The sequence below is a fragment of the Morone saxatilis genome, unplaced genomic scaffold, assembly GCF_004916995.1.
Source record: "Morone saxatilis isolate NCDOM2014 unplaced genomic scaffold, NCSU_SB_2.0 Contig7, whole genome shotgun sequence".
NCBI lineage: Eukaryota > Metazoa > Chordata > Actinopteri > Moronidae > Morone > Morone saxatilis.
In genome coordinates this window covers 16,796,334-16,811,960 of record NW_023340246.1, presented here as the reverse complement: position 1 = coordinate 16,811,960, position 15,627 = coordinate 16,796,334, and the positions used below count along the sequence as shown (strand labels likewise).

Here is a 15,627-nt window from a genome sequence, read left to right as displayed (position 1 = left end):
ACACACACACACACACATAATCTCTGAAGTCCATGGCCATAGTTGTGACTTCATGAAGAGTGGGATTAATGCTGGCTGATGTGTGTGGGACCTTGAGGCTGACTGACACAATGGACTGTGAACCGCCAGCTACATGCAAACATCTGAGTAGGCTTACACACACACATACACATACGTACGCACACACACATACATATACACACACAAAAAGAGATTGTATTTTGTGCAAAGAAATCACCACAGGGACATTATGTGAACTATTATCAGATGCCCAGAAGAACTGAAAAAATAATTCCCTTGCTTTAATGATGCATGGACGATGTGGAACATTGGTGCCCAGCATGTGTACAGCAACACATCTCAAACTGTGTAATTCATACCAGAAACTGACACGCTTTGCATGTGTGACTCTGACCTATAGGATTTCACAGAGACAAGAGAATCCTGTGTGTCCAGATAGAAAGCCTGTGGGCTGAACAGGTGGCTGGCAAGCTGGCTATTTGATGGCACTCTCAGTCTTTGCTTATCAAATCTGGGAGTGTCGTCTCTGTGGTTGGAGAGCATCCACTCGCAAATCTGGGAACCACAGAGAATGCAAAGCTACACACTGGCTACACTAAAAATGTATGAACTGATTTCTCAGAAAGTGATAACATCCTGCAACGACTTTCATCAATTGAATGGTTTGAGCAGGTTAAGTTTTCAAGGAAAAAATTGCTCGTTCTGGTCTCTCAAATGTGAAGATTTCCGTTCTTCGTCTCTTGTGATAGCAAAATAATAGCATACACTAATTAAGCAATTAATCAATCCAATAATCAGCAGGTTAATGGATAATGAAACATATGTTGAAGCGCTAAATTCTGTGTCTGTGTTGGAGAAATCTTTGATGTGAAGCAGTCATGATTTTAAAGTGCATTTCCCAGAAAGAGTATTGTGTCATCCATTTTCTCAGATTTTCCATTGATGAATGAAGTGGTGCCATTTTTCTTCTGCCATTATGCACATCACCTCTTATGCACATGACCAAGTTCTTTGTGTTTTCCAAACATCCTCCTATGTCTGAAAGAAACATGAAATGCACAACTTCCTGTGTGGTACAGGACTTTTCCTGGGAAAGACCAACCTGACACTGGGGGTTTAGAGGAGCTGCTTTAAAACTTTTATGATTGAGGTCAGCCTGATTGCCTCATGGTTAAGACGCTAACCATGTGACCTTTACATCCCCAGTTTGATTTTGGCAGTGAACCTTTGTTTGCATGTTCTGTCTCTGTCTCTCACACTTTGTTTCCTGTCTTTATTTCTACTTTTAACTGCCCAATAAAGGCAAAAACATTCAGGTTTAATTGTGATTGTGTTATACATGGCAGGAGAAGCAAGCTGAATCAAATCTTATTTTTGTAGTAATGAAGCGTATTACTGTTTTAAAATGAGTGAAAAGGGCAAGTTGATCACAAAAAAGCAATTAATCTTGGCTTTTTTCACACAACACACCAACATGAAACTACAATATTTTGAATAAATGTACACACAAATAATATCTTACTGATCTTTGCTTAAGATACAAGTTAAGATATTTTTTGAGATATAGCTAGATATAGCCTCTGATATACACAATATGGCTTTCCTATATACACAATTAATTCAGTGGCTTTTGAAAGGAAAGTACCTAAACGATGGTGTGGTTAAGTGTGGTTATAAAAGCAGATAATAATGGCTCTAAGAGTGAGTGTGAGCAACACAGAAAGACTTGTCAAAGTGATTTTTTTTCCAAAGATATGTCAGCAGCACATCGCTTTCACCCCCACCCTGCATTTGCCACCTCTCTTCTTCTTCTGTCTCCCTCCTCTCTTTGACACAGAAAGCTTTATTGTAGTCAATTAAATCTTAATCAGGAACAGTAGCGCAGCCCGTCTTTTGCAGACTCAGATAGGTGGAGTGGTGTAATTGAAAGAGACAGGCTCAGAAGAAAACAAATTAAAGTTTAAAAGCCAAGAGTCGCATTGGTGAGCCAAATTCAGAGATGATCACTTCAAATCAACTATGCGCAAATGACTGTTGACAGAGTTCAAATGGTCACCGGGGACAGAGAGGAAATACTCAGACATTCACCTGCTTCTTAATGCCCCGAAATACAGAAAAACATTGCTCTTAATTTAAACTTCTGCCTCAAAAAATATACACACTATTAATGACATATGAAAATATGGCTGAGAGGGTGTGTTTATGGTATGGTGGTGTGTGTATGTGTGTGTGGTGGAGGGAGTTGATTACAGAGGAGGAGGCAGCGGAGAGGCAAGGGGCCCACTTCAGCAATGTGGTTATCGGAGAAACTGAGAAGCAAGGCCAGAATGGGAGGTATGTGCAGTCTGAGTGTGTGTGTGTGTGTGTGTGTGTGTGTGTGTGTGTATAAGCATAGGGGGAGGGGAGATGTGTTCAGTGGGTCACTCTGTTATCAGCTGTCACACAAACTGTGAGTCGTTCCCCCACCTGGTTGACAACTTATCAGTTGCTATGGAGACAAACAAGGAAACAACACCCCCCACCCCCCCGATTGCCGTGACGACACATGCATGCATGCACACATATGTACACACACATGCACATATAGCAGTTGAGGGGACAGGAGTCATTAACTGTATTCTCCTAAAGACTCCCCTTTTCTGCCTAGTGAGACTTCCTGTGCCCGATTGCCCATTTCCTGTATGATATAAACAAAATATTTCCTTTACTGTATTCAAGCTCACTGTTCGGTTTGCTGCATCAACACATAAATGAATAAGATTCAGCCCCCCATTAATTATCTTAATAAAATCCCTAACATGGCAAGTGCAACAGCAATCATTGTAAGGGGGTTATCTTGGTTCTCGGGCGGGATCAGTAACTTCCTGCAGTCTTTGATAGTAATCTACCATAAAACCACAAATTCTCACTTTTATTCTCCGTTTTTGAACAGTTTAAGCAAATTACATATAACATGTTAATTAGTAAGCTTCAGAGGCACTGGTTGGTGGTTTTTGTTATCTTTGGACAGAGCTAAGATAACTCCCCGTGTTTCTGGTCTTTATGCTAAGCTAAGCTAACTGCTGCTGGCTCCAACCACATATTTATAGTAGACATGAGAGTGGCATCTATCTTCTCATCCGATTCTTGACAGGGAAACTAATATTTCCCCAAAACACTGAACTATTCTTTCAAGACTTACACATGTACTATAGAAGAAAGTCCACAGCACTGAATCTCTGGAGCTTGGTGTGATGCTCAGGGCCACTTCAGCCCTGATGGTGAAACTAACTACAGATATAATGCTGACCACCCTTCAGTCCCATCACAGTTAAAGCTGCTTGTAACTTACATACAGCAGTGTTGTTGCATCAATGAACTGCTCAGCAAATTCACTTTCACTTCAAATATCTCTGTAAATGTGAAAAGTGGCCACAGATGCTTGCTTAACTGACTCAATTTAACTCAACTGACTGACACACTTCTGCAAACGCTGTGTGCAGACGTGTTGAAGGGTTTTTCTGCCCATCATCACTTTTGTTTTGCATATTGTGTATTTGCAGACACATCTTATTTAGACAGAACAAACTGGGCTGAAAGCGAGGTGTAATTGTTGGTTTCCTAGATGTTTTATTTAAGCTATTCTGTGGCAGACACAGTATGTGTGAGCAACATGTCCACAGCATGATTTTCCAGTCGGACTGGTGTTTCTCATAATAACTAAAATATTTCTGCTCATTCTGAACCTGCTAGAGAAACTTATCCTTAGTTTAACCCTTCTCCTCTAGAGAGGTCAAAGATCAAGCTCAACTAAAGAACAGCAAGTCTGGAGTCTGGAATTCAATGACTTGTTTTTAAGAACATTTTACTGACAGGCAGAGGTTTAACACTGGTGCTCCAGTTAAATACTAGTCTTTAACCACTAGACAAACCACTACAGTCTGTTCTACCATACTGAACTGGTACAGTAATGTTGTTTGTTTGTGCAAGATGTTAAAAAGAGATCTCTACTTCTTGTATATCTCCTTTCTGTTTTATGTTTCTAGGGAATTTCTGTCATTACAATGCATTTTTTGCCTACTGTATCTTGCAGTTTTCATTCACCACCTCTTGATGATTTCTTGCAACTTCAGCTGTGTGCTTTGCCACAGTTATCTGGCAGGAACACTAGTTTTTTATGCTCCAACAGTTAGAAAAGATCAGTGTAATCTGATGTTGTATAAACTGCTGAGCAATTGTTTTGCAGTGTGAGGGTGCTTTGATAGCAGGATCAGAAATGTTGGTGATTCAACAGGCCCTGGAAAGATACTGAAACATGATAGTTCTTCAAGCTGTAGTTTTGTACAGCAATGAAAAAGTTAGTCTTCTGGGAAAATTCCACCAACGATTTGTTGAACATTTTGAAAAATACATAAAAAGTTAGGTGATAAGACTGATACCACTTGCATGTCTGCACAGTAAATATGAAGTTTCTGCCAGCAGCCAGTTAGCCTAGCTTTACAAAGAGACTGGAGAAAGCTCTGTTGAAAGTAGCTGCTCTCTTAAAAACATGTCAATTTTGTTACCTAGCTTTTCCCCTTTGTTTCCAGTCTTTATGCTAAGCTAAGCTAACTGGCTGCTGGCTGTAGCATATTGGCCGTACAATCTTCTCATCTAACGCTCTGCAATAAAACATATTTCCCAAACATTTCAACCTATTCCTTTAAGTTAATGTATGTCCTGCAAGAACTCACACTTACTGTACATGAGGCAAAAAGTCTGTTTAATCCCAGCCCCCACCTTTAACATGTAATTAGTATGTGAGACACAAGTGTTGGTATTTTAGATGCTATCAAGGACTGAGCCTATGCAGGCAGTTGGTTTCTCTTTTGCTGTGCGCGTGTGTCTGTTCAACACATTCAGACACATACAAAACACACAACATATAAATCCTATGACCTGTCTGCCCTTAAGTCATGTCTAAAATCTGCCTTGAACTCTGGGATTTCTGCAAACAGCTCAGCCCAGCTGGGCTACATTGAGGTTTTAAGACTATTCATTTCTTTTACAATCTGCATATTTTTCACAGCAGCAACAACAGTGTGGCCATATTGTCTCAAGTGTCTCAAAAGAAAACGCTGCAGAGTTACTATGATGGCCACAAAAAGACAAGAAGGAGTCAAGGGACTATGGAGTGTAACAAGAGCAGAGGCCAAAGATTTATCTCCATTCATTAGAGCCCACAAAAGATTTCAAGAGTTGTGCTTCAGAGGAGCTACAGGGGGACGGCTTGTTTTTGCTCACCACAGTGTTTTACATCCAGACAAATGAGGGAGCTGGCAGGAAAATAATGAGGGATGGCATGGGAGAAAGAGAGTGGAGTGAAAAAGAGGAGTTGAAGCAATGAAAGAGAGACAGAAACTGTGAGAGAGGGTTAGCCTTTAGCCAAGAACAGGCTCTTAAAAATTAATACAGTGATCTGAATTCATCCCGAGCGCATTGAATAATTGAGAAGTGTCTTTGAGGAGAACAGATCATGCCAAGTGTGACAGAGTTGGGATGGTGAGGACGCAGAAAATGATGAGAAAACCAATGAGAGAGACAGAAATCTGCTTTTCTTTCTGGCAGATACAAATACATCCACCAACACTCAGGAGACTTCAAAACAGAGAAGTCAACTAGATTATTGTATAGTTGCAAAGCCTGGACTCATAATGAAATAATGAAAATTTGACAAATCAGTGAGTTTTTTACCTTTGGACAGAGCAAGGTTAGCTGTTCCCTGGTTCCAGTCTTTGTGCTAAGCTAAGCTTAATGGCTGCTGGCGGTAGCTTCATATTTACTTTCATATTTCATATTTTCGGTGGATTTCCTAAAAACCTATTCATTTAAGGATAGTTTTAATGTTACAGCATACAATCACATAGTGTGCTTCCAACATTTTAGCAACAGTTTGGTGAAGATCCTTTCCTGTTTCAACGTGGCAATGCCCCTGTCCAAAAGGAGAGGTTCATGCAGAAATTGTTTTCTACATTTGGCATTGAAAACCTTGACTGGCCTGCACACCGCCCTGACCTCAACCCCATCTAACATCTTCAGGAACAACTGGAACCGTGACTACAACCCAGACCTTATCACCCAATACCGTAACCAGCCTCACCAAACCTCTTGTGACTGAATAGGAGAAAATCTTGTGGAAAGCCTTCAAAGAAAAGTGTAGGTTGTTATAGCTGCAGATGAATGTAAATTGTTTTGGAATGAGACGTTCAGCCATCACATATGGGTGTATTGCTCATGTATCTGCACACTTTGGGCCAAATAGGGTAATTTTCAGATGTAAAATCTTGATGCATTCAAACTCCTCAGGCATCTGAAGAAAAAAATGTGTCCATTGATTGGAAATGGAACTAGAACAGAGCCTGGGGGTTCTCCTCCATGCAGAGGTTGACTGCTCAGGGTGACACTATTCAGACTTGGAGGGGTAGAGCTGGTGGGTTCCCATAACCCATCGCCCCCTTTAGCCTCACCCACCCACAAACCCCTCCACTGGGAATCACAGCCAGAGGGCAGTTGTAGTACACCACTTTAGAGCAAAGCTTGTTAATTTACTCCCTCAGCCCTCCCCCCTTCTCCTCCTTCTACTGTCTTCATGCCCACTCCCCACCCGCAACCCCCTCCACTCCCCTTTTTATTGCCTTTTTTGCTTCAGTTCCTTCAGCTTGGCACAGTGCCAGCTCCATCTGAGAGGCCTCAAGATTTTATTCTGACGACCTGAGTGCACGCACACAGACAAACCCTCTTTCTAGTAGTATTATAAGAATTTCCTTACTAGCCAGTCTTCTCATACAGACCTCAGATAATCCTTTCAAGTTTAAATTCCAGCCACTAGTAGCCATGTCTTGCAGGGATATTCATGGCTGACTCCAGGATCTTATCACACACATAAAGCTCACCCCACTCTGCATTGATGGGCAGCCAATGAAAGGCTTAATGTTGTTTTCTTTTCTTTTTTTCTTTTCCCCGTCCTGCTCTGATAGGAACAATAAATAATTTCAGCCCTAAAGAATTAACACTTTTAGCGTGCTAGGCCATTAAAATGATAATCGACATGCCCGGCGGGCTTACAAGGGCCTGTTTTCCATACGCCTCCAGACAAGGTCAGATGGGGGAATGTGTGGAGGTTTAGCGCAGTAGCTTCTGTGTATCTGTCTGTGTGTGTGAAGGTTGCGCCATGGATGAACCTGTTCTTTTTGGTCTCTTTGTAAAGTATGAGATCAAATGAGAAAAGGTGTCTTTATCACCTGTGGTCATGACTCACTGGTTTGTGGCTTGAGTTGAACATGAAGTACCTGCAAATAGCCATAAATTAAACAAGGACACTAAGACTAATGTACGTGTTAAAAACAGCCTCATGTTGACAATGATCACTACTCCATGTGACCCTAGGGGTCTTGAAGATTAAAATAATCTCATTAATTAATTCTAATGAGTTGAACTAATTTCAGACCCCAGTTTAAATTAAGACCTGCAGCAGACACTCACAGTGAACTCTGGTGATAAGCCTGAACATGACCAGGCAAATGCACTGTATATGTCTGAGCATGTCTGTCAGTGTGGGAATGTATAGCAGGTTTAAAAACACACAAGCACAAGTAGAAAAGAACTGTATGTACCATGAATTTGAATCTGTGTGGACGTTACAACCTGAATGTGTTTGTGTGGAGTGTCACTGTGACATAAGTAAGTCTTGGCCTGTGATGGGCAGCTGCTGGGAACAGGGAGCCTGTTACAGCAGGGTTAAGTAACACTAGAGCACAAGGTTCACTGCAGTCAGGAATACTTGCACACACATGCGCGCACACGCTCTGATACATACCCCCGCCTGTGTACTTGCACACAAATACACACAGGTGCACCTAATCTTTCGATTATGCAAAGACACACAGGTGAAAGACACACACAGTCAGAGCGTTAAAGGCGTGTTTACAGGTGCTATTTTGAGATGCAGCCCGTCACTCCCCCTCCATACCAAAGCTTCTCTAAGCACAAATTTCAGCAGCTCTTAACCAGACCTGGCCCTCCAGGACAGAACTCCTGCTGGAAACCTCACCGGCTGTGCTGGTATGATGTGTGCTACTAAAAAAAGGCTCCACTACTTAAGCTGACAAAGTCTAAACAGCAAACAAGAATTATTTTGATTTGTTGATCATGAATGATTTATTTCAAAATGTATCACTAAAAAGACTACGGTTGGGTATCATTTCAAATGTGTCTAACAAAAGTGCAGGGTTTCCCCCAAACTGTGAAATTTCTATTTAAATATGGAATTTTCTGATTTAAGAATAAGTCCTTATGATTATGAATCTGAGCAGACATTCGATGCCAGTTGACAGTACTGAGATCAGGGTTAAATCACAGTCGGCACTGTATGTACTTTATGTTTCTTCATTGTGTGAGCACAAGTAAATGATTAAGCATTGTGTTACTATTTAAAGCTTGTGTGGTGGCATCTTATGGTTAAGGACAATCTAAGGTGATAAAAGATTTCCTAGTGTTATGCTTGGCTGTCTTAATCTACTTTTACCGGGGCTAATGGTTAACTGACAAAGATATGAAATAGAGTGACGTAAGTGGGAACCTGGGAGAGAAACCCAGGGGGATTACTAGGATTTGCTCAGCAAATCTCCTCAACAAAGGTGCCCTGGCTGCATGAAACTGTAGGTGTTCAAACCCTGCTCTGTGTGGAGGCGAAACCTAAGAGTCTCTGAGAGTGAAATGGAGAGCGGAGGGGCTCTGAAAAAAAGTTCCTGTGCAGAGGTAGTCCTGTGAACACCTGGCTCTGCAGACCGTCTCTGGTTTCATGGGCTTTTTACTAAAAACCTAACAGCAGCTTGTGGCATGCTCTGGCCTTAATGCTGAGTTACCTGCTTGTCGGTTTGGAGCTGCAGAGATCTGTCATATTAAAGAAGTCTATGTAAACTTGCTCCATCTAAACTGTACTCATATGTGATACTGTGTGTTTCCACAACTGTGTTTGCAGAAGAAAACAACTAGAGTCTGTATTGAAAAGAGTCTCTTATATGAAAACTAAAAGAAGGCATAGGTTGTGAGCTGCAGGCGAGATTTATTGACAGACCAAGTGTAACACTAAACCACCAACAGCCTGGCCCTCATGCCCGAAATTCCAGGAGTAACAGCCCTGCATGGTGATGGTGAACTCAGCCTTGACTTGGTGGGCCTACACACACACACACACAACCTCCCTCTTTGCTCTTCACTGAAGTATATCACATAGCAAAACTTGAGATGCCCTGACAAAATATGGCCTATAGGCTCCACACCCCCACAGGCCTGGTCCTCCAGCCTCTGATGGGTGTTAATCTCTGCTCTCTGACCTTCTGTGCATCCCTCCTTCACTGTCTCTTTTTTGTAAGTCCCATATGTCTTTTGGGTGACTGCATAGCTGCCTTTAAAAAACATTTACCCTTAACAGCACACCCAAACTCCCGGCAACCCAGTGGTTATGTAATTTCCCCATGGCAGGATAAGCCACCTTGGCAGTAGCATACCTGACCCAAGAGACTGACAGATCCCTGCCAAGGTTTACATAACAAATGGCAAACAGGACCACTGTGGTTAGAGTGCAGAAATGTAGCCTCTAAATATAAAAGCTAACACATGAAGTGATAAAACCATAAGACACTATAATCTCACTATTCACCACCACAAAAAAAATCCTCAATGGCTGCAAGAGGACCTCATTGATTCTTCACAGTGGAGAGGTCTTCTCAGGATTTACACTTTTCCATGCAGCATTATTGTTAAACCGGTTTGTTTACATCCAGCTCCTTGTCCTATTAATGGATTAGCTGCTGTCCAGTAAACTGCCTTATGTAATTGTATCATACTCGCAGTCTTAAACGGGGTTGCATCACTCAAAATAGGCTACTGTGTTTCCAGACAAACCGGTTCCAACGTTTCTGTTTGCTCTAATTCCAGCCATGTGACTGTGACTGTGGCCTCGGAGGAATATCATGGACATAACTCATCAGAAACGTCAAATGAAAAAGACAAAGGGGATGCTTCTAGTGCGGTTTCATTCAAAACAGCGCAACCTTTTTTTTTTGGAATCTATTGAATATCTGTGAATGAGAGCAAAATATCACGTTTGGGTCAATTTAAAAGATAATTAGGCCTATGTGTTGGTCACCAAACCCCGCGCTGCTTAGAAAGATTAATGATCCTAAATGCCTCCCCGATGTGATTTTTTCTCATTTGCTCGACGTTTTCGGACTGATCTGTAATTTCCATTAGAATGATAATGAGAGGAATAATGAGTGCCAGACTTTCCAAATAGACGCTCGTAAAAACTCGACTGCGCTGGCATAATTGTGTGCGTGTGTCTGTGTGTGCGTGTGCGTCAGTGGGTTTACGAGCCACATGCTTTTTGTTTTTGTTTTGATGGAGGAAGGAGGGGGGCTGGGGTGGGTGAGTGGGACGACTCCGACTCTTACCTTCCATCCTGCAGAGCTGTTGCTGTCGCCTTTGTCTTTGAAGTAGGGGATGGATCTCACCATCCAGTCATAAATTTGGGACAATGTCAGTCTCTTGTCCGGCGCGCTCTCAATGGCTTTGGTTATCAGGTCGGCGTAGGAGAGATTCCCCCAGGCGTTACGGCGAGATGATGCTTTCCTCGGGGTCTGCTGGGCGGCCAAGCTGCTGGGGGTCAGCGCGCCAGAGGTGGCCGCCGGGGAGTGCGCGGAGAGCGGGGAGCCTCCGCTCTCCTGGCCGGGGGAGGAGAGCGCTCCATCGGCCACGGGGCTGTTGCTGCTCTGGTCCTCTGTCGCCAAACCAGAGCCGTTGACACTGATGTTCGTAGGGGTGGCATTATCCTCATCATCATCCTCTTCCTCCGGTATAATATCTGTGTCATGGCTCTCCGGTTTCACCGCGTTTGAGTCCGGTCGTGGCAGCGGCCAGGTGCAAGATCTGGGCCGCTTCTGGGGCTCGAAGTCCGGGTCGATGGCCACGTCCAAGTCCGGGAGTGTGTCGGGGAGCGGAGCCTCGGCCATGATCTCCTGCTCCAGTCACAATCTCGCCCCCGCTGCCAGGTAATAAAGTTACAAGACAAGAAATGATGAGCTGTCAAAGTCGCGTCCCATGAATGCACGCTCCCGTCCTTTGTTGCTATTCCACACCAGCGAAGTCCCAACAGGGCCAGGAGCAACTTAGTTATTAACGCCTGTTGAGGAGATAAAGCCACATAAAATAAACCCAACACATTCAGCTAGAGCCCAGCAAAAAAACAAACACACACACACACACACACACACACAGCCTAAAAGATGCAATACAACGGCGTGCAGCGTCAACCTATGTGTGCCAATGAAGCTACAATAAACTAATAAAAAGGGATTTAAATGTAGCGATTCGCCTCTCTGAGCTTCACTCCATTATAAAACACTACTTGCTCATGAATAGGAACTCTACACAAATTCCCGTCCTGGTGCGAGGGGTATGAATCCACCCACCGGAGATCAATGGCTGAGGAGAAAGTGCTCAAACCTCATCTCTCTGGGAAATAAATCCGCTCTTTAACACTTTAAATGAAATACCTTGCACGGCCAGTCACTTGCGCTCCGTGGTACAAAAAAAAAAAAGAAAATCCAGAAGAGACTAGATCCCGGATTGTCCGCGGCCACTTCCAGATGCCATATTGACTCTCTCCTCTTTCACCCCTCAAGTGCGCTCTGCGATATAGAGACAGATAGGATGCGTACAGGGCAAGTCAGTGTCGATGTGGAATAAGGCTGCCACCTCACTCTGGGTTACTACTGTATCTCGATTTGCTCTCTCCACTCAGCGCTGCACGCACACAGACACACACTCACACACTCTCTCTCACACACACACACACGCACACGCACACACAGAAACGCACACTTACGTACACACAGACAGACACGCGCATGCAAGTCGATCAAGGGCCAGCCCCCTGGATCCTGTGCATGGGATCGCCTTTTAAAGAGACACTGCAGTCCAACAGGACGCAGCGCTCTGTGCGCAGGTGGAGGCTGAGACACGTCCTGACATGTTAGTGAAAGGCACAGAAATAGAGGCACACAACAGGAAAAGATAAGGACAGTAAAGGAAAGACATTAAAGTCGAGCAATGTGTAATGTGCAAAGGTTTTTGTTTACTGTCACAGCCCACAACTTGTGCTGTTAAAAAGGGTTGTTTACATGTCTAACAGGATACATCTTGGTGTCACTGGCACTACAGATGTGCTACAGGTTTCTATTTGGTTGGAATCCATTTATTTTGATTGAACAGTTGTTTATGGCTTCAAATGACACTTGTAACTGTTCTACCAGTTATGTTTCAGATTTACTGATTGTTTGGTTCATAAAATTATGGAAAAAGTTAATTACAGTTTTTTCAGAGCCCGAGTTGACATATTCAAATGGCTTGTTTTGTTTGACCAATAGTCCAAATTTCAAACATATTTAGTTTTTTGTCATAGACAACTAGCAACTATTCATATTTGAGTGGCAGCAACCAGTAAACTCTCAACATTTTTGCTTAAAAATGACTCAAAATAATGCTGATTTTCTGTCATTTGATTAATCGACTAATCGTTTAACCTCCGACAGATTAATACTGTATTACAGTGTTGGAATAGAAGCTTTTCTTTCACAAAGACCAACAGTCATCATCCAAAACTTTTGAAGAAATTGTGTTTCGGCAGATTTTATCAATGGTGCCACCTCAGCAATTCAAATATTATATACAGCAATTCCATAAGAGATGAACCACAACATTAATGTAAGAAACAAGATTTTATCTTGGAATATTGTAAAAAAAACTTACTAAGTAAATATTTTACATTCTAAAACATCCTGATCTTATTCATATACGGTTCCAGATGTAATGTAATATACTATTGCTCTATGTTTCACAATATGAGTTTGTACTATATGTATGTTACTATGTACATAAAGAAGCGTTGTATCATATGACATTGTTACATGTTACTGACACGATGGTGCTTCATAATAAAAGCATTTGAAATGTCATACCCTTACATTTTCATGCACACCACTCTCTCCCTGCAGTGACTGATTGTGCCTTTAATCAGCGGACCAGGTTGTCAATCACGTCTGTCACGGCGCTGAGGCCACGCCCCCTTTCTGGAGCCCGTTCCACCTCGTTCAGGGTGATGTCATCCCGTTTATTAGCCAGAGAGATAAGGGGAGAAATCCTAGATGGTTCTCCATCCTGTAAGTGATGCTTTGGACCTTCCTCCTCCCCCTCCTCCTCCTCTTCCTTCTCCTCCTCCTCCTCCAGGATCAAAACAGCCTCGTCCACATCTTCTTTGTTCCACCGAGGGCTGCCTGACGTGCAAGGTGCGCGTCCACCTGCGTGTGCATGTGCGGTTTCTGTGCAGGAATGCGCATTCACAGCTGACCATAACAAGATATCACTTCAATATTACTGCATGGAGTCATGGTGTGTCTGTGATACTTATATGTGTATTTTATTTCACAATAATATGTTATTTTTTGGGTTAAGTGCATTTCTTACATTGCAGTATATTCACCATTAAAACATTCCTCTAAATAAACAGCATATTACCCACGTGTCTGTGTTTTGTCCTCATCACAGTATTCCCCATCAGCAAGCAGACAGAGATGCTCTCACAAAAGGTTGGACATTATTGTCATAACTATGTGACACACATGTTAACCAAGCAGGTTGGTACAGCACACACATTCATTTGCAGCAGCAGTCTGGAGTCTGTACTGTACAGGATTACAGGAGATAGTCGGTCTACACGTACACACATTGTGATGTGATGGTTTTTGTTCCCTTCACATCAAAGAGAATACCTGATGCAGCACTTTGGCTCCTGCAGAGAACTATAGAGTTAACAGAGAGAGGTTAGGGTGTCTGAGTGTGCGTTTGTGCGTGTGTAGAAATACTGTAGGTAGCCAACTGTATCAGGAGATATTTGTTCATCTTTTAATTGCTTTATGTAAAGCTGAACCTTTAGAATATCTTCTCAGTACATTTAAAGATGATTTTAAGTATGACTTGCTATTGGTCGTTGAAAGCATAGCATCTATTTTGTCTCCTTTACAGCTTTCCACGATGAGATAGCCAGCAAAGGATGAAACCTTGATGAAAAATGTAATTCCACATTGCTACTGCCTGTGAATGGGCCGGCCTAATGTTCTTCAAGAGCCCCAGCATTTGTTATTGCAAGTGACTGGCTGTGCAAGGTATTACAGCACCATTATTTTCTTAACCTTTTCGACTGTTAAGATGTTTCTTATGTGTCTTTGTATAGACCACAACACTGACTTTCATTTGCTTTTTTATCTGGGTACAGATGTGTACATGCACATGAAATTGTTTTCCCCCAATCTTTCCTAACAAGCTTAATTAAACATGTGTTGATCTATGTCACATGGAACAAAATAAGTGTCAGAAGTGTCCCTTCAGTACCCTGATGCAGTGTCTCTGGCCAATTTATGCTGCACCAGGATAAGCCAGCTTTACCCTAGATGCCAATTTGAGGACCATATTAGTGTTGCACCGGGGCACATTAATGCATGCACACACGCAAACACACACAACACCGACACATTTGTATTATCACTCTTTTTCTTTAGATAGGACACACTTAACTCTGCACTTCATAACTAACATAATGCAGCCTGTTCGTATCAGGACAATATTGGAGCTCCATTCAGTATTTAACATATTGGTATTGTCAACTCTTTTCCTTCAAAACTTGATTTTATCCAGACCTCCTCACTTCAAAGTCTTACAACCGTATGAATCTAAATCTAAACACATCTTGTGATTCATCAATTTTTGTTCTTATTTCAGCTGAGAAAGATACAAAAGGTGAAGCCATCCCTCCGTCAGTATGGTGTATTAAAACTGTGGTCCTGAGAGTAATGGGAGTCTATGACCACCCATCTAAGCCAGCGTGAATCATCCAATTAAGACAATCACAAAGCATGGCGGCCATCTCTGTTTGTGTCTGATGTTTCCCCCAAACAGCATAATGCTCTGATTGGATTAGGGCCTCAGCATAGGGCATGATTGATTTTTCTTTAATTGAGAGTTATAGTGGGATAGACTTGGGGCCATGCTACTGACTCAAGCTCTTTTTAATGATACACGTCACCAGCATGCATCTGTGCACACATCCACACACCTGCGTGCACACACACACACAGTCACTTGGATCTTATGAGATTATATATTTGTTGTTTCATCATACTGGCTGCTTGGACACTTGGTGCAAACACAGTATTTATATAACGCTCTCGGTTTGGATACTGTACGTGCTGCTCACTGTTCTGACTGTAGCTGTCAGGGCGGGCTGGTCCAGGCTGGAGTGGTGCACTAGGATGACCTCATCCTTACATGGACGCAATAACAAACCCTGTAAGATTGGTTGCCCGCTGCTGCCACCTACAGGCATATAGGAAGAAGTTCCAAACTACAATGTAGATGAAAAAAGAGAAATGTGATTATCCTCTAAAATATATTATAGCTTTAAAGATCATTTTGAAGGACAAAATGTATTTTTTTTAATTTTTATGTTACAAGCTTCAGTTTGGAGTGACAGTC

At 42.4% G+C, this 15,627-nt stretch overlaps 1 protein-coding gene across 1 annotated transcript in view; it reads right to left on the bottom strand.

Moving 5' to 3' along the window:
- Nucleotides 1–11,921, bottom strand: part of foxo3b (forkhead box O3b) — a 41,038-nt gene extending 29,117 nt beyond the window's left edge. The window contains exons 1-2 of the mRNA XM_035679128.1: nt 11,595–11,921; nt 10,494–11,221 (exon numbers count right to left, since the gene is read on the bottom strand). Coding sequence (XP_035535021.1) covers nt 10,494–11,051 — 558 coding nt within the window. The 5' untranslated portion in view covers nt 11,052–11,221; nt 11,595–11,921. The remainder of the gene's footprint in view (nt 1–10,493; nt 11,222–11,594) is intronic.
- Between the last annotated feature and the right edge of the window lie 3,706 nt (nt 11,922–15,627).